Consider the following 20,093-nt stretch of genomic DNA (forward strand, 5'->3'; position numbering starts at 1 on the left):
AGACGTGGTCAGGGCCCTAAAAAAAATATATATATATATATATATATATATATATATATTAGTTAGGACGGCTGGAGTCAGAAAGTCTGACTTGCTGTTTATACTGTATACACCCAACAAGCTGGGTGCTCATGCTTCTAAGCAGTCTATTGCACGCTGGATTTGTAGTACAATTCAGCTTGCACATTCTGTGGCAGGCCTGCCACAGACGAAATATGTAGATGCCCATTCCACAAAGAAGGTGGGCTCATCCTGGGCGGCTGCCCGAGGAGTCTCGGCATTACAACTTTGCCGAGCAGCTACGTGGTCAGGGGAGAACACGTTTGTAAAATTTTACAAATTTTGATACTCTGGCTAAGGAGGACCTGGAGTTCTCTCATTCGGTGCTGCAGAGTCATCCGCACTCTCCCGCCCGTTTGGGAGCTTTGGTATAATCCCCATGGTCCTGACGGAGTCCCCAGCATCCACTAGGACGTTAGAGAAAATAAGAATTTACTTACCGATAATTCTATTTCTCGTAGTCCGTAGTGGATGCTGGGCGCCCATCCCAAGTGCGGATTGTCTGCAATGCTTGTACATAGTTATTGTTACAAAAATCGGGTTATTACTATTGTTGTGAGCCATCTTTTCGGAGGCTACTTCGTTTTGTTATCATACTGTTAACTGGGTTCAGATCACAAGTTGTACGGTGTGATTGGTGTGGCTGGTATGAGTCTTACCCGGGATTCAAGATCCTTCCTTATTGTGTACGCTCGTCCGGGCACAGTACCTAACTGAGGCTTGGAGGAGGGTCATAGGGGGAGGAGCCAGTACACACCATGTGACCTAAAAGCTTTTTTAGATGTGCCCTGTCTCCTGCGGAGCCCGCTATTCCCCATGGTCCTGACGGAGTCCCCAGCATCCACTACGGACTACGAGAAATAGAATTATCGGTAAGTAAATTCTTATTTTCCCTTAGGATCCGGCGTTCAACCGCCATGCCGTCAAACGCACCCGATGAAGTCCCCACTCTCCCGGGTGGAGGTCGTGCTGAGGAAGTCTGCTTCCCAGTTGTCCACTCCCGGAATGAACACTGCTGACAGTGCTATCACATGATTTTCCGCCCAGCGAAGAATCCTTGCAGTTTCTGCCATTGTCCTCCTGCTTCTTGTGCCACCCTGTCTGTTTACGTGGGCGACTGCCGTGATGTTGTCCCACTGGATCAATACCGGCTGACCTTGAAGCAGAGGTCTTGCTAAGCTTAGAGCATTGTAAATTGCTCTTAGCTCCAGTATATTTATGTGGAGAGAAGTCTCCAGACTTGATCACACTCCCTGGAAATTTTTTCCTTGTGTGGCTGCTCCCCAGCCTTTCAGGCTGGCATCCGTGGTCACCAGGACCCAGTCCTGAATGCCGAATCTGTGGCCCTTTAGTAGATGAGCACTCTGCAGCCACCACAGAAGAGACACCCTTGTCCTTGGAGACAGGGTTATTTCCAGCAGATCCCACTGAAAAGTTCTTTCGTGAAATCTGCCGAATGGAATCGCTTCGTAAGAAGCCACCATTTTTCCCAGGACCCTTGTGCAATGATGCACTGACACTTTTTTCCTGGTTTTAGGAGGTTCCTGACTAGCTCGGATAACTCCCTGGCTTTCTCCTCCGGGAGAAACACCTTATTCTGGACTGTGTCCAGAATCATCCCTAGGAACAGCAGACGTGTCGTCTGAGACAGCTGCGATTTTGGAATATTTAGAATCCACCCGTGCTGTCGTAGAACTACTTGAGATAGTGCTACTCCGACCTCCAACTGTTCTCTGGACCTTGCCCTTATCAGGAGATCGTCCAAGTAAGGGATAATTAAGACGCCTTTTCTTTGAAGAAGAATCATCATTTCGGCCATTACCTTGGTAAAGACCCGGGGTGCCGTGGACAATCCAAACGGCAGCGTCTGAAACTGATAGTGACAGTTTTGTACCACGAACCTGAGGTACCCTTGGTGAGAAGGGCAAATTGGGACATGGAGGTAAGCATCCTTGATGTCCAGGGACACCATATAGTCCCCTTCTTCCTGGTTCGCTATCACTGCTCTGAGTGACTCCATCTTGATTTGAACCTTTGTATGTAAGTGTTCAAATATTTCAGATTTAGAATAGGTCTCACCGAGCCGTCTGGCTTCAGTACCACAATATAGTGTGGAATAATACCCCTTTCCTTGTTGTAGGAGGGGTACTTTGATTATCACCTGCTGGGAATACAGCTTGTGAATTGTTTCCAATACTGCCTCCCTGTCGGAGGGAGACGTTGGTAAAGCAAACTTCAGGAACCTGCGAGGGGGAGACGTCTCGAATTTCCAATCTGTACCCCTGGGATACTACTTGTAGGAACCAGGGGTCCACTTGCGAGTGAGCCCACTGCGTGCTGAAACTCTTGAGACGACCCCCCACCGCACCTGTTTGTACGGCCCCAGCGTCATGCTGAGGACTTGGCAGAAGCGGTGGAAGGCTTCTGTTCCTGGGAATGGGCTGCCTGCTGCAGTCTTCTTCCCTTACCTCTATCCCTGGGCAGATATGACTGGCCTTTTGCCCGCCTGCCCTTATGGGGACGAAAGGACTGAGGCTGAAAAGACGATGTCTTTTTCTGCTGAGATGTGACTTGGGGTAAAAAAGGTGGATTTTCCAGCTGTTGCCGTGGCCACCAGGTCCGATGGACCGACCCCAAATAACTCCTCCCCTTTATACGGCAATACTTCCATGTGCCGTTTGGAATCTGCATCACCTGACCACTGTCGTGTCCATAAACATCTTCTGGCAGATATGGACATCGCACTTACTCTTGATGCCAGAGTGCAAATATCCCTCTGTGCATCTCGCATATATAGAAATGCATCCTTTAAATGCTCTATAGTCAATAAAATACTGTCCCTGTCAAGGGTATCAATATTTCCAGTCAGGGAATCCGACCAAGCCACCCCAGCGCTGCCCATCCAGGCTGAGGCGATCGCTGGTCGCAGTATAACACCAGTATGCGTGTATATACTTTTTAGGATATTTTCCAGCCTCCTATCAGTTGGCTCCTTGAGGGCGGCCGTATCTGGAGACGGTAACGCCACTTGTTTTGATAAGCGTGTGAGCGCCTTATCCACCCTAAGGGGTGTTTCCCAACGCGCCATAACTTCTGGCGGGAAAGGGTATACCGCCAATAATTTTCTATCGGGGGAAACCCACGTATCATCACACACTTCATTTAATTTATCTGATTCAGGAAAAACCACATGTAGTTTTTTTCACACTCCACATAATACCCTTTTTTGTGGTACTTGTAGTATCAGAAATATGTAACATCTCTTTCATTGCCCTTAACAAGTAACGTGTGGCCCTAAAGGAAAATACGTTTGTTTCTTCACCGTCGACACTGGAGTCAGTGTCCGTGTCTGTGTCTGTGTCGACCGACTGAGGTAAAAGGACGTTTTAACGCCCCTGACGGTGTTTGAGACGCCTGGACAGGTACTAATTGGTTTGCCGGCCGTCTCATGTCGTCAACCGACCTTGCAGCGTGTTGACATTATCACGTAATTCCTTAAATAAGCCATCCATTCCGGTGTCGACTCCCTAGAGAGTGACATCACCATTACAGGCAATTGCTCCGCCTCCTCACCAACATCGTCCTCATACATGTCGACACACACGTACCGACACACAGCACACACACAGGGAATGCTCTGATAGAGGACAGGACCCCACTAGCCCTTTGGGGAGACAGAGGGAGAGTTTGCCAGCACACACCAAAAACGCTATAATTATACGGGGACAACCTTTATATAAGTGTTTTTCCCTTATAGCATTTTAATATATATAGTCATATCGCCAAATAAGTGCCCCCCCTCTCTGTTTTAACCCTGTTTCTGTAGTGCAGTGCAGGGGAGAGCCTGGGAGCCTTCCCACCAGCATTTCTGTGAGGGAAAATGGCGCTGTGTGCTGAGAATAGGCCCCGCCCCCTTTTCGGCGGGCTTCTTCTCCCGTTTTTCTGAGACCTGGCAGGGGTTAAATACATCCATATAGCCCCCAGGGGCTATATGTGATGTATTTTTAGCCAGAATAAGGTACTATCATTGCTGCCCAGGGCGCCCCCCCCAGCGCCCTGCACCCTCAGTGACCGCTGCTATGAAGTGTGCTGACAACAATGGCGCACAGCTGCAGTGCTGTGCGGTACCTTATGAAGACTGAAAAGTCTTCTGCCGCCGGTTTCTGGACCTCTTCACTTTTCGGCATCTGCAAGGGGGTCGGCGGCGCGGCTCCGGGACGAACCCCAGGGCGAGACCTGTGTACCGACTCCCTCTGGAGCTAATGGTGTCCAGTAGCCTAAGAAGCCAATCCATCCTGCACGCAGGTGAGTTCACTTCTCTCCCCTAAGTCCCTCGATGCAGTGAGCCTGTTGCCAGCAGGACTCACTGAAAATAAAAAAACCTAACAAAACTTTTACTCTAAGCAGCTCTTTAGGAGAGCCACCTAGATTGCACCCTTCTCGGCCGGGCACAAAAATCTAACTGAGGCTTGGAGGAGGGTCATAGGGGGAGGAGCCAGTGCACACCACCTGATCCTAAAGCTTTTACTTTTGTGCCCTGTCTCCTGCGGAGCCGCTATTCCCCATGGTCCTGACGGAGTCCCCAGCATCCACTTAGGACGTCAGAGAAAAACAGGATTTGGTTCAACAACCAACAGAGCCACCATGGAATGTGTTCGCAAAGACTTTGTCTTCAATAGCGGACAGGTTAACTCCGGTAGCACCACCTCAAGGGTTAGGTTACACTATTAACCCATACATGCAGCTCCCTTCCTACGGCTTGTTTCCAGTAGCCTCTACAAGCAACCAAGGGACAGGTAAGATTAAGACAGATGCGTCTATGTGGCAGACTACACAAGATGATACAACAGATGATGATACAGTATATTCAAATACTCCGTATGATGATCAGTCGCAGAGTTTTAGTTCAGAGGATGTAGCTGAACTTATTAATGCTGTGAAGGTTGTTCTCTCTTTGGAAGAGCCAGCTAAGATGGTGTTAAAATCTAAAGCACCTGTGTTTAAATGTACAAAGTCAGTTAAAACTGAATTCCCAGCGTCAGATGAGCTGACGGAAATGATGGATGAGTCTTGGGCAACGCCCTGTAAGAAATACAGTAAAGCGCAACGGAATTTGCTGCGCTATATAAGAAACTGTTAATAAATAAATAAATAAATAATAAGATTCCGAAAAGATGGAATTCTTATTATCCATTTCCAGCTGCGGATTGTTCGAAAAGAGAAGTTCCTCCAAAGTAGATGCACATGTACTGCGACTTGTGCATAAATCTGCTTTATCACTGTCTTCTACGTCACTAAATGATGTCACAGACAGAAGGTTTTTTGAAAAATGTATTTTCTCTAGTAGCAGCAGTGGTAAGACCTGCTATGGCTTCGGCCTGGGTAGCAAAGGCAATGGGCGAATGGATAGAGGAACTAGAGAATGGCCTCTCTTCTCCTACTACGGAGCAAGAGGATCTTTTTAGCCGTTTAAGACAATCTGCCCAATACTTGGAAGAAGCAGCAATTGATATGGGTACAGTTGCTTCAAAAGCTTCAGCCTTGACAATAGCCGCTCGTAGAGCAGTTTGGCTCTGGACCTGGAAAGCAGATGCGGAATCCAAGAAAGAATTGGAAGCATTGCCTTTCATTGGTAATATAATGTTTGGAAAACCATTATCTGATATCCTAGAATCAGAGGCTGAATCAAAGAAGGTCAGATTTCCAGCTACTTATAACCCTAAGTCCAAGGGTTCAAAGTTTCACTCATTTCGGTGGCAAAGCGAAAGCTTAAGAGGAGTCTAAGCAGCCCCAGTCCAATAGATCGGCCAGGGGTAGGAAGCAATGGGCTAGCAGAAAGCCAGCTTCCAAACTTGAACAGAAACCATCAGCCTGAAGAGACGGGCCTCCGCCTGGAGGATTCCAGGGTTGGGTGCCGACGCCTTCATTTTGCACACATTTGGCAACAGTCGACGACAGATGCTTGGGTGCAGAAGGTGGTATCTCAGGGGTATGGGTTCCCATTCAGGAGGCAGCCTCCTCCAAAGATTTTTTTGCACCAGCCCGTCTCGTATAGAGTCAAAGACCAATGCCCTGCAAGAAGCAGTCCAAAAATTACTGCAGTCAGGTGTGATTGTCCCAGTACCTCCATCACAAAAGTTACAGGGGTTTTACTCCAATCTATTTCTAATCCAGAAGCCAAATGGGTCATTTCGGCCAATTCTCAATCTCAAAATGTTAAACAAATACATTTGGATTCCAAGGTTCCACATGGAGACATTACGCTCCATAATGTTAGCTATGGAACCGGGAGATTACATGGTATCTCTGGATGTACAGGATGCTTACCTACATGGGCCTATAGCACTGTCTCATCAGTGCTACCTCAGGTTTGCCATCCTTCAGGAACACTTTCAGTGCCAAGCCTTGCCCTTCGGGCTAGCAACAGCACCCAGGGTGTTTACCAAGATTATGGTGGTTATAGCATCTTATCTCCGCAAGCAAGGGATAAGAATATTCCCATACCTTGACGACCTGTTAATCCTAGCACATTCGCAGGAGTTACTTTTGAGCCATCTTCAACAGACAATAGTTTGTTTACAGAGACACAGGTGGCTCATAAATTGGGAAAAGTCGTCTCTGAATCCGTCACAGCGGGTGGTCCATTTGGGGGCTATATTGGATTCAGATCTACAGAGAGTTTTTCTACCAGAGAAAAAGATGGTCAAGGTGCAGGTCATGACTCGGGAAGTGTTGCACGCCCAGACAATGTCAGTCCATGCAGCAATGCGACTGTTGGGTCTGATGGTGTTAACCTTCGACATGGTGGAATATGCGCAATCCACTCCAGACCATTACAGCACCTTATTCTGACCAAATGGAACGGAAATTATCAGACAATAAAGAAGCAGATGATAAAGTTTCCAGTAAACGTAAAAAGGTCTCTAGCGTGGTGGCTACAGACAGACCATTTAAACAAGGGGAGACCCTTTTGGATAAAAGAATGGCAAGTCCTGACAACAGATGCCAGCCTGCAAGGCTGGGGTGTGGTACTCGGAAGCCTTTGGTTCCAGGGAATATGGACCGCAAGGGAAAGTCGCCTGCCAATAAATCTGTTGGAAATAAGGGCCATTTACATGGCTCTAGTTCAGGCAAAGGACAGTCTGCAAAGAAGACCGGTCCAGATTCGTTCAGACAATGCGACAGCAGTAGCGTACCTCAATCATCAAGGAGGAACTCACAGCAGAAGATTGATGGAGGAAGTAACTCCCATTCTAAGATGGGCGGAACTCCATCTTCCAGCAGTGTTTGTCCCAGGTGTACTGAACTGGGAAGCGGATTTTCTCAGTCGAAACACCATTCAGGAAACCGAATGGGCATTACACCCAGAAGTGTTTCAGGTAATAATGAACAGATGGGGTCTACCAGAGGTAGACCTCATGGCGTCTCGTCTAAACAACAAAGTTCCGAGGTACGGATCGAGAACAAAGGATCCTGGAGCGGTCCTTGTAGACGCACTGTCAGTAGAATGGAAATTTCATCTAGCATATCTGTTCCCTCCAATATCTCTGTTACCCAGAGTAGTGAGAAAAATAAAGCAAGCAAAGGGAGCAATAATTCTAATAGCTCCAGCTTGGCCAAGAAGGCATTGGTACACAGATCTTCTGAGGATGTCCGTGGAAGCACCAATACTGCTCCCTCAACTTCCAGATCTGCTAATGCAGGGTCCTTGTTGACACAGTCATCTGGATCATCTGTCTTTGACGGCGTGGCTGTTGAAACCTCTATCTTAGAAGCTAGAGGATTTTCAAAACAAGTAATCCAAACTATGCTTAGAGCAAGAAAGCCTTCTTCAGCTCGTGTGTATCATAGAATATGGCAAGCCTATATTCATTGGTGTACTGAAAAAAGTTGGAATCCAAGATCTCTTAAAGTATCCAGGATTTTGGATTTCCTTCAAGCAGGATTGGATAAAGGTTAGAAAGCGGCTTCCTTGAGAGTTCAAGTATCAGCATTAACTGTATGGTTTCAGCGAAAGATTGCTGATTTACAGGATGTACTTACTTTCTTTCAGGGAGTTGTACATATTCAACCTCCATTTGTTCCTCCTGCAGCTCCTTGGGATTTGAATTTAGTTCTTAAATCCCTCCAGGGTCCTCCGTTTGAACCACTTAAGCGAGCAGATCTTAAATGGTTAACGGCTAAAGTGCTGTTTTTACTGGCAATGGCGTCAGCCAGAAGAGTGTCAGATGCAGGAGCGTTATCGTGTAAGTCTCCTTTCCTAAGTTTTTTTCCAGACAGAACAGTTCTCAGAATGAAATCTGGTTATCTTCCAAAGGTGGTTTCAAAGTTTCACCTTAACGAAGAGATTGTAGTCCCAACTTTTCAGGTATCGGGACTTTCTACGGGAGAAGCGTCGCTGGACGTAGTCCAAGCATTAAGAATCTACGTAGATCGTACTAGTTCCATCAGGAAAACAGATTCTCTCTTCATCCTCTACGGATTTCATAGAAGAGGTTGGCCTGCTAGTAAACAGATGCTGGTGAGATGGCTCCGAATGGTAATATCAGAAGCGTATTCTCATGCAGATCTCCCTACTCCGGCTAATGTCTCTGCACACTCTACACGTAAGGTAGGTTCTTCATGGGCAGCACAACAGGGTGCTTCAGCAGAACAGATTTGTAAGGCAGCCACATGGTCTTCCATAAACACATACATCAGACATTATGCCTTGGATACTTTTGCCTCTCATGACGCATACTTCGGGCGAAAAGGTCCTCCTGTGTAATCAGGAGCGTCCCCACCACTAAAATTGGCTTTGGGAATTCCAATGTTATCCTGTGGATAATCCTGTGGACCCAGCCAGAGAAATAGACGTTATGGTAAGAACTTACCGTTGATAATGTGATTTCTCTTATGTCCACAGGTATCCACAGGGGTCCCACCCTGACGCACCTGATTTGAGGATCTAGACAATCACTAAACCTCTTCCTTCTTGTATGGAAGGGTGTGTATGTGTGTTCTTATCGCCTAAATAGATTTCTACCTGATGCTCCTGCCTAAATCGCTGTGGAAAGAACTGATTTGACTGAGTCAGTGGGCGGGATTATATGGTGAAGCCCCGATGCATCCTGGGAGGCCAGAAAGCTTGTGACCGTGTTGGTGCCATTTCCGCTGTCGCTCAACCATATCCCAATGTTATCCTGTGGATACCTGTGGACATAAGAGAAATCACATTATCAACGGTAAGTTCTTACCATAACGTCTATTTCGACCTCAAGACCGGATCCCGACAGTCCCAGGTACGCGACCCTGCCATCAACCAAGGTTATTCCCGGGACTTGCAACCCAGGTCAGTGCCCCGGCTAATGTGTGAAAGTTATGACTAAAAGGAATTCAATGGCGGCCACAGTAGCTTGAAGGGTCCTTAATTAGGGATCCGGTCTGAAGATCGACAGTGTCTAGGTCGACAATGTTTAGGTCGACCACTATAGGTCGACAGTCACTAGGTCGACATGGATGGAAGGTCGACATGTGCTAGGTCGACAGGTCTAAAGGTCGACATGAGTTTTTCACATTTTTTTTCTTTTTTAGAATTTTTTCATACTTAACGATCCACATGGACTACGATTGGAACGGTAAAGTGTGCCGAGCGAAGCGGTAGCGGAGCGAAGGCACCATGCCCGAAGCATGGCGAGCGAAGCGAGCCATGCGAGGGGACGCGGTGCACTAATTTGGGATCCCGGTCACTCTATGAAGAAAACGACACAAATTTTTTTTAAATTATCATGTCGACCTTTAGACCTGTCGACCTAGCACATGTCGACCTAGAAACCCTGTCGACCTTCCATCCATGTCGACCTAGTGACGACCTAGACATTGTCGACCTAGACACTGTCGATTTGATGAACCACACCCCCTTAATTATATGGTCCTCTTTACAGTGGGGATTGGTATGTCCAAAGTGCATAACAGAAACTTATTCAGCTTTGGATTTTTCCGAACAGATTTTAGCTTTATTGTAGCTAAATAGTGAGCGAGCAGACAGTATGAAACGTTTTCTATAAGTTAAATGCATTTTGCGGTTCATTGCGCTGTTCTTCAGATATGGAAACTACTGCGGTTTTGTTTGAAAGGGATCAGACCTCGATAGTTCAGCCTGAGGTTTTTGGTCAACCACTACAATTTGCTTTTGTTGGAGTGTGCCAAGACGTCTGCTCTGCTCCGAACCCCGGGCATGTCCTGTCTCTTTACAGACTGCAATAGAATTATTTTAAGATCTTGTCCAGTGGTCAGATCGTGTTGGGGGTATTTTTTGTATAGGCTGTAATAAATTTAGCCATACCTGCCTACCTTGGAGGTCTTCTCTTTACAGAAGCCCAAAGAGGAGACGCTGCATGCTGCTTGTTACTGACAGACCGTCCTTGCCCCAAAATGCTGTGGTCCGTGGGAGGGGCCAGGGCTAAACTATGTGAATTTGCGTCATTTAATCTGGGTGCACACTGAAACGATGTCCCGATACGTCATTGTGACTTGGCTGGAAACATCATATCGGGCATATCATTCAGTGTGTATGCCCAATATGTGGGTGCCCATTGTCGCATGCCACGTTTGCCGTGCTGCAAGCCAGCCGGGCGATATTGCATTTGACCTGGTGTATGATAATAAAGGATCGGAACATTAGATTGTCTTATTGTGTACCCAGGATCCATTATGTTGGCCCATCAGATCATCTGCATGCACTATGGATATCAGAGTATCCCTGAGATTACTCAGGATGGCTGGTGAAGTCACGCTGCTGGGGCCAGTGAAGCTGCATCTGAGGAAGCAACCACTGGCTCTATCACACCCAGAAGACGGGGCTAACATTCCCCCGTCTTGTGGAATGCTGCCTGTTGCTACCCCCCAGATGCTAGCAGCATGTCAATCGTACTCTGGCACTGCGAGATACATGACATCCCCAGATCTGCACATGCCCAGTGCGGCATCTCTACATGTGCCCACATCTGAATCTGCCCCATAAACTACAAAACCATGCTATTGATTACAGTGGCTATGCTTAAATTCACATTAAGGTTCCTTTATTTATTTTTTTGCTGGCAGGTCTAAAATAATTTTAAGAAGAAATGGCAGCTTACACTTCAAGTATCGTACTGGCTTCTCTCCGATCCCGGTAAGATGTATGACATCCTTTTAGAACACAACAAGATACTTGTGTAGATAATGTTGATTTGTTGATGACAATGTTGATGACTCCTTATTGTATTATGGAGGGAATTAAATTGATATAGCAGGGCTGTTGCTCCCAAATTAAGTGCTATTTAATTGCTTGTGAGGTGAATCCGAGACTAGAGGATTTCTGCTTGCGCTCTCCTGTGTCTCTGAGTCTTGTGGCGGTGTTACTGCATTCATTGCGCCTGGCACTTAACCCCCATAGGTAAAGTTTACTCTGACTAATCCCCAGGCATTAGTCGCGTAATGGAGCATCTCTGAGTTAAGTGCTGGGTGTGATACAGTCAATTAAATAGCTCTGGGAGCTTAACCCAGAACCTATATCCCCACTATGCTAATTTAATTTTCCCCAATGAGAGGAGCTACAATTTGCAAATTGAACATATGCCTAAGGAGAATACCATGAACTACGTTTTCATTCCATTGGTCTACTTTCTGGGAGAAAGAGTCTAAAAGTAGTACAAATGCTGTGTGGAATTCTTCTTTAATGAAAAATATTATGTCGTCCTTCTTTTAAATAGTGAGATTCTTATCTAGTATTTACCATGAAGTACTTACTTTACTGCTTATACTGCTGGAAGCCTATATACCAGTATAGATTCTATTTACAGCACACATATAGGTTGTCCTCCGATATAGGACAGCATGTGCTTAATGGGATCCGGTCTTAAGATCGACAGTGTTTAGGTCGACCACTGTAGATCGACAGGGTCAGAAGGTCGACATGAGCTTTTAAAAATTTTTTTTTTAAACTTTTTCATACTTAACGATCCACGTGGACTACGATTGGAACGGTAATCTGTGCCGAGCAAAGCGGTAGCGGAGCGAGGCACCTTGCCCGAAGCATGGCGAGCCATGCGAGGGGACACGGTGCCCTAATTGGGGTTCCCGGTCACTTTATGAAGAAAACGACAAAAAACCCCAAAAACCTCATGTCGACCTTTTGAGCTGTCGACCTTTTGACCCTGTCGACCTTTTGACCCTGTCGACCTTTTGACCCTGTCGATCTAGTGACTGTCGACCTAAATATTGTCGACCTAGACACTGTCGATCTAATGATCCACACCTGTGCTTAATATATCTGTTGTATTTGCTGTAGGCATTAACTACAGAATGGTAACCACTCCTTATAAACTTAACTTTACTATAAAAAAGGAACTTAATAGTTGACTATTCAGAAGGAATCCATTAATTGAGTTCTCTTTCTGGCTCTGTTTTAGGGATTATTTTAGATGTCTTTTGTTTCAGGCTGGGTACACACTAGAGCAGTGGTTCTCAAACTCTGTCCTCAGGACCCCACACGGGTTGACTTTTTCCAGGACACCCGGCAGGGGCGCTGTGTGTCACCAACTGTCACTATTTAAAAATCCATAAGTGACCTGGAAAACATGAACTGTGTGGGTCCTGAGAACCTGTGCACCAGAGCTATCTCTTCCCGATAAGTCGTTTCTGGGCGAATCGGAATGACACATCGGCCAGATCGTAAAGTGTGTATGCCCAATCTGCACGCTTCCGTGATCACATACTACGACTGGAGGAGAGAAAGTTCCGAACGCAAGGGAGGAAAGGGTTCTTCACTGTTACGGCAATCAGGATGTGGAATTCCCTGCCAGGGAAGGTGGTAATGGTGGACTCTGTAATTGGATTTAAAAAAGGAATGGATAAATTTCTGAATGAAAATGCTATCCAAGGTTATAAAACTTAAAATTTCAACGTGGTTAATCCGGGGGTAACATGAGTTATAGTAGCTAACTAGTCATAAAACATTATTCAGCAAGTATGTAGAATCATCACAACTTAAACCAGGTTGAACACTATTGGCAATTTGCCTCTATTCAACCTCAAATACTATGTTACTATGGGCCTAATTCTGAGTTGATCGCAGCAACAAGTTTGTTAGCAATTGGGCAAAACCATGTGCACTGCAGGGAGGACAGATATAACATGTGCAGAGAGAGTTAGATTTGGGTGTGGTGTGTTCAAACTGAAATCTAAATTGCTGTGTAAATATAAAGCAGCCAGTATTTACCCTGCACAAAATCTAAATAACCCACCCAAATCTAACTCTCTCTGCACATGTTACATTTGCCCAATTGCTGACAAACTTGCCGCTGCGATAAACTCAGAATTACCCCCTATGTTACTATATCGTGTTGTACAGCCAGCCGGGCGGTATCGCATGTGGCACCGTGCATTTAAATGAAGGATGGAACAATGGATCGTTCCATCCTTCACTACATTGTTCTGATGTGTACTGCGGATAGATATGTTGGCCGGCATATCGTCCAGGTACACATCATTCTGTTATGTACCGGGCCTTAAAAACCCTCAAATTTTGGATACTTTAATTGCATAACTAAAACGTCTGAGCCTTACTTTTCTACAGATTCATGTTCTTTTAAGAGCAAATTTCTATCCTATGACTTTTTGTTTTCTTTTAGTTTTCAGTAATTGTCCCCATACCTTCTGACAGCAGACATAGGTTGTGGTAACTGAAAAAAATTGCATCCAAAAAATTCTTTATATATATATATATATATATATATATGTTAAATTCTTTAAAAGCTGTACTCAGTGCAAAATACTTTATAATAATTGTAATTAATTTATGTGGTTTGCACACTTACTTTTTTGTTACTGTTTTACACACGTCTGACTGTTTTGTGTTACTATGGTTATAGTGTTTCCCAAACAAAACATATCTACAAAAATTTCAAACTAAATAGTTTGTGCTTTCTTTGAAAGAATCTATCTAATAGGTGGAATTTAATATTTGACAGGAGTTGTCGTCTTGTCCTGCAGAAGAGTGGTTGCCCTTTGTACACTTCCATATCCTTTAACCAAAATAGATGGCTGTTTCCCAAATCATGCAGCTGGGCACCCACAACCTTCGTGTACCCCACCATCAAGACATGTAATTACCACTCATCTGTTCTGCGGCTTCAGAACTCTCCTCCACCGGATCCTCCTACACAAGAGCCAGAGAAAACGGTGCCAGTTGTGCGCAAGTCACTACGGCAAAAAGTGGTGGATGAAATTAAACACTTCTACCATGGTTTCCGACTCCTTTTTATTGACACCAAAGTCGCTGCTCGAATGGTTTGGAGGCTGTTACATGGTCAGGTGCTGAGTAGAAGAGAGAGAAGGAGGGTATGTCCAATCTGCTTCACTATGCCTCTGTAGTGTTCTCTTTCCTTATCCTCTGTAGTGTTCTCTTTCCTTATCCTCTGTAGTGTTCTCTTTCCTTATCCTCTGTAGTGTTCTCTTTCCTTATCCTCTGTAGTGTTCTCTTTCCTTATCCTCTGTAGCGCTCTCTTTCCTTATCCTCTGTAGCGCTCTCTTTCCTTATCCTCTGTAGCGCTCTCTTTCCTTATCCTCTGTAGTGTTCTCTTTCCTTATCCTCTGTAGTGTTCTTTCCTTATCCTCTGTAGTGTTCTCTTTTCTTATCCTCTGTAGTGTTCTCTTTCCTTATCCTCTGTAGCGTTCTCTTTCCTTATCCTCTGTAGCGTTCTCTTTCCTTATCCTCTGTAGAGCTCTTTCCTTATCCTCTGTAGTGTTCTCTTTCCTTATCCTCTGTAGTGTTCTCTTTCCTTATCCTCTGTAGTGTTCTCTTTCCTTATCCTCTGTAGTGTTCTCTTTCCTTATCCTCTGTAGCGTTCTCTTTCCTTATCCTCTGTAGCGCTCTCTTTCCTTATCCTCTGTAGTGTTCTCTTTCCTTATCCTCTGTAGTGTTCTTTCCTTATCCTCTGTAGTGTTCTCTTTCCTTATCCTCTGTAGTGTTCTCTTTCCTTATCCTCTGTAGTGTTCTCTTTCCTTATCCTCTGTAGTGTTCTCTTTCCTTAATCCTCTGTAGTGTTCTCTTTCCTTAATCCTCTGTAGTGTTCTCTTTCCTTAATCCTCTGTAGTGTTCTCTATCCTTATCCTCTGTAGTGTTCTCTTTCCTTATCCTCTGTAGCGTTCTCTTTCCTTATCCTCTGTAGTTTTCTCTTTCCTTATCCTCTGTAGCGCTCTCTTTCCTTATCCTCTGTAGTGTTCTCTTTCCTTAATCCTCTGTAGTGTTCTCTTTCCTTAATCCTCTGTAGTGTTCTCTTTCCTTAATCCTCTGTAGTGTTCTCTTTCCTTAATCCTCTGTAGTGTTCTCTTTCCTTATCCTCTGTAGCGTTCTCTTTCCTTATCCTCTGTAGCGTTCTCTTTCCTTATCCTCTGTAGCGTTCTCTTTCCTTATCCTCTGTAGCGCTCTCTTTCCTTATCCTCTGTAGCGCTCTCTTTCCTTATCCTCTGTAGCGCTCTCTTTCCTTATCCTCTGTAGTGTTCTCTTTCCTTATCCTCTGTAGTGTTCTCTTTCCTTATCCTCTGTAGTGTTCTTTCCTTATCCTCTGTAGTGTTCTCTTTCCTTATCCTCTGTAGTGTTCTCTTTCCTTATCCTCTGTAGTGTTCTTTCCTTATCCTCTGTAGTGTTCTCTTTTCTTATCCTCTGTAGTGTTCTCTTTCCTTATCCTCTGTAGCGTTCTCTTTCCTTATCCTCTGTAGAGCTCTCTTTCCTTATCCTCTGTAGCGTTCTCTTTCCTTATCCTCTGTAGTGTTCTCTTTCCTTATCCTCTGTAGTGTTCTCTTTCCTTATCCTCTGTAGTGTTCTCTTTCCTTATCCTCTGTAGCGTTTTCTTTCCTTATCCTCTGTAGCGCTCTCTTTCCTTATCCTCTGTAGCGCTCTCTTTCCTTATCCTCTGTAGCGCTCTCTTTCCTTATCCTCTGTAGTGTTCTCTTTCCTTATCCTCTGTAGTGTGTTCTTTCCTTATCCTCTGTAGTGTGTTCTTTCCTTATCCTCTGTAGTGTTCTCTTTCCTTATCCTCTGTAGTGTTCTCTTTCCTTATCCTCTGTAGTGTTCTCTTTCCTTATCCTCTGTAGTGTTCTCTTTCCTTAATCCTCTGTAGTGTTCTCTTTCCTTAATCCTCTGTAGTGTTCTCTTTCCTTAATCCTCTGTAGTGTTCTCTTTCCTTAATCCTCTGTAGTGTTCTCTTTCCTTAATCCTCTGTAGTGTTCTCTTTCCTTATCCTCTGTAGTGTTCTCTTTACTTATCCTCTGTAGTGTTCTCTTTCCTTAATCCTCTGTAGCGCCCTCTTTCCTTATCCTCTGTAGCTGTCGCTTTTCTCCAGCAGGACTCAGTCGCTTTACAGACATAGGGGTGTATTCAATGAATGTCTGATCCTCTCCAACGGAGAGGATCCGACAGTTCACTATTCAATGCTGGCCGGAAACAGCCAGCATTCCGTCAATGCAGATTCAACTTGTTAACAAGTCGAATCTGCATTACCCTAAAACTGTCAAACTTCCGTGTTTTCTACAGAAAAACGTGGATCCGCGGCTAATCTGCCGATCTACGTGTTTTTCGACAAGTGCCGTTTTTTTTCGACAGTTGGAAAAACTGCACCTTCATTGAATAGGTCAAATGCAAATTCGACCTATTCCTGTCGAAAAGTGCCGTGACCAATTGAATCCACCCCATAAAAAACATAGCACATAGTACACATGATTTAGTATTACAGCAAATAGTGTTCTCATTCCTTATTATCTGTACCCCTGTAGTGTTCTCATGCCTTCTCCCCTGTAGTGTTCTCATGCCTTCTCCCCTATGCCTCGGTAGGGCTGCTCATGCCTTCTCCCCTGTAGTGTTCTCATACCTTCTCCCCTGTGCTTTGGTAGGGTTTCTTACGCCTTATCCCCTATGCCATAGTAGGATTTTTCATGCAGCATTCTCTGTGCCTCAGTAGGGTTTCTCATACTTTATTCCCTGTGCCTCTGTAGAGTTTCTCATGCCAGGTTGGGTATGGGATCAAGATGCTGACGGTCAGAATACCGACCGCGGCATCCCGACTGTCAGAATCCCAAAACGTTTTAGAAGATAAGCTGACCCTATCCCTTACCCTCACTCTAACCCTCCCTACCTGTAGCTTAACCCTCGCCCTAGTGCCTAACCCTAACCTGCAGCCAACTCTAAGCCTCCCTGGCATACTTACTTTCGGGATTCCGACATCTGGATTCTCAGCGGTGTCAGGATTCCGGCACTGGTGTTCTGACCGCTGGTATCTTGACTGTTGGGATGCCAACTACATCCCCTCATGCCTTATGCCCTGTCCCTCGGTAGGGTTTCTCATACCTTTATCCTATGTGCCTCTGTATTCTCATTCCTTATTCCAGATGTACAGTAATAATTCTAATTTTTTTTTTTTTTTTTTTTCCCGAAGCTTTGAACTTTTCTTTGGTTTTGGACTGAACAATGCAAAGTGACGTACAATTACAGTATAAACTTCAGTTGCTTGAAAAGGGGTTTCTGCTTTCAGAAATCACATTTATTGGCTGGCTTGTGCCCTTTTTGTGCCTAGCTTCCCATGTGATTTCAGTCATATCTTTATATCATGCAGAATGCTTAAATACAAGTATATGGATAGTGTTCACTCTAGGCTGTTTTAGCAGGGCGCCGCGCCCTGCTTGTTTTTTAGAAGACAAAACCCGCCCTGCCCCTTTTGCGCATACGCGCGGCATCCATTCACGCATTGGGAGAGAGCTGGGGGAAGCCCAGCACCGACGGAGGTGCTGGGCACGCCCCCAACAGTGACGTTGACGGCCACAGACGCCCTCTATAGCAGCGCCTGTGGGCCGCACCGCCCACTAAAATGACGTGGGCATGGCCACGCCCCCTAATTTGCATGGCCACACCCGCGTTTCGGGTGCGCGCCAATGTGCCCTTTCATCATTCTAGAAGAAACACTATATAGAGGTAAATGTATAGAAAGAAGCCATAAGCAATATATTTAGTTATATATAGTTAAAGATGTGCAGGGGGTTTGTTTAATGCAACAAATGAGTCATTTGAAGCCGTACAGTCTCTATATTTAATGGTACATAATAAACTGATGCTCAATTACATTGATTAATAATTACCTATAAAGTCAAAATAAATAACAGCATAGTGACTAAAGGGGCTGCATTCTTCAAATGTGTGAGCAAGGCGGTTTCTTTTTAGTTATGATCTTTAAAAACAAAAAGCAGTAGATTTACCCTGCAAAAACTGTATTTCTCTTACGTCCTAGAGGATGCTGGGGACTCCGTACGGACCATGGGGGTATAGACGGGCTCCGCAGGAGATAGGGCACCTAAAAAAAACTTTGACTATGGGTGTGCACTGGCTCCTCCCTCTATGCCCCTCCTCCAGACCTCAGTTAGATCTTGTGCCCAGAGGAGAATGGGTGCACTGCAGAGAGCTCTCCAGAGTTTTCTGTGGAAAAAGAATTTTGTTAGGTTTTTTATTTTCAGGGAGTCCTGTTGGCAACAGGCTCCCTGCATCGTGGGACAGAGGAGAGAGAAGCAGAGCTGGCTTGTTAAGTTGGGCACTGCTTCTAAGGCTACTGGACACCATTAGCTCCAGAGGGAGTCGGAACACAGGTCTCACCTGGGGTTCGTCCCGGAGCCGCGCCGCCGTCCTCCTCACAGATGCTGAAGATAGAAGCCGGGTGAGTATGAGAAGGCAAAGAAGACATCAGGCGGCAGAAGACATCAGATCTTCATGAGGTAAGCGCGCAACGGTAAGCTGCGCGCCATTGCTCCCAGTCACACACACACAAGCAGGCACTGAAGGGTGCAGGGGGGGGTCGCCCTGGGCAGCAATATTCCTCATATTTGGCATTGCTAAGTATGGATTAGGCTGTGGCACAGTAAATCCGGTAACCCCCGCCATTTTTTTATAGAAAGTTGATGGGACCGAAGCCCGCCGTCGGGTGGGCGGGGCTTGATCCTCAGCACTAACCAGCGCCATTTTCTCTACAGAGACTGCATGAGGTAACGCTGGCTCCCTGTTCTCTCCCCTGCTGAGCTTCACAGGCTGGAAAAAAGAGGAGGGGGGCACTTTGGCGACGCAGTGAGTGGAGATTATAATTATATACATATAACAGCGCTATCTGGTCATATATTCCAGTGTTTTTAAGCGCTGGGTGTGTGCTGGCATATCTCTGTCTCTCCTAAGGGCCTGGTTGGGGTTTTGTCCCCTTATAGGTTACTCCCTGCGTGTGTGGGGTGTCGGTACGTGTGTGCCGACATGTCTGAGGCGGAAGGCTTCTCCAAGGAGGAGGTGGAGCAAATGAGTGGTGTGTCCCTGTCGGTTGTGCCGACTCCAGATTGGATGGTTATGTGGCATACGTTGCATGAAAGTGTGGCATCTTTACATAAAAGGCTTGATAAGGCTGGTTTAGGGGGGACATCAGGCGGTCAATCCTCAGATTGGACCGACTCACAGGGCCCGTCGGGGTCTCAAAAGCGTCCCTTAACATAAGACACTACTACCGACACGGATTCTGATTCCAGTGTCGACTATGACGAAGTAAAATTGCTCCCTAGGGTGACTAAAACCATTCAGTGTATGATTGTGGCAATAAGGGATGTGTTGCATTTTGTGGATGAACCCTCGGTCCCCGACACAAGGGTACACATGTTTAAGGAAAAGAAACAGGTTATTAATTTTCCCACATCTCATGAATTAAATGAGTTCTTTGAAAAAGCTTGGGAGACTGCAGATCCCCAAAATAATTTTTATGGCATACCCTTTCCCTAAGCAGGACAGGGAGATTTGGGAATCACCCCCCACTGTGGACAAGGCCCTGACGCGCTTGTCCAAGAAAGTGGCGCTACCGTCTCCTGACACAGCGGCCCTTAAGGACCCTGCAGATCGCAGGCAAGAAACTACCTTAAAGGGTATTTATTCTCATACGGGTGCTGTGTTAAGACCGACTATTGCGTCGGCATGGGTGTGTAGTGCAATTGCAGCTTGGACA

General features: G+C 45.6%; 1 protein-coding gene across 4 annotated transcripts in view; it reads left to right on the forward strand.

Moving 5' to 3' along the window:
- Positions 1-20,093, forward strand: part of LETM2 (leucine zipper and EF-hand containing transmembrane protein 2) — a 276,504-nt gene that overhangs the window by 168,365 nt on the left and 88,046 nt on the right. Inside the window, exons 2-3 of one of the 4 annotated variants that reach the window (XM_063931540.1) lie at positions 11,143-11,212; positions 14,052-14,421. The exons of 1 other annotated variant lie outside the window; for it this stretch is intronic. In XM_063931540.1, the coding sequence (XP_063787610.1) occupies positions 11,166-11,212; positions 14,052-14,421 (417 nt within the window). In that variant the 5' untranslated portion in view covers positions 11,143-11,165. Of the gene's footprint in view, positions 1-11,142; positions 11,213-14,016; positions 14,422-20,093 lie in introns of all 4 variants that reach the window. 2 more of the 4 variants (XM_063931542.1, XM_063931543.1) reach the window with 2 other exon arrangements.

Source organism: Pseudophryne corroboree, chromosome 6 (assembly GCF_028390025.1).
Source record: "Pseudophryne corroboree isolate aPseCor3 chromosome 6, aPseCor3.hap2, whole genome shotgun sequence".
NCBI classification, from domain to species: domain Eukaryota; kingdom Metazoa; phylum Chordata; class Amphibia; order Anura; family Myobatrachidae; genus Pseudophryne; species Pseudophryne corroboree.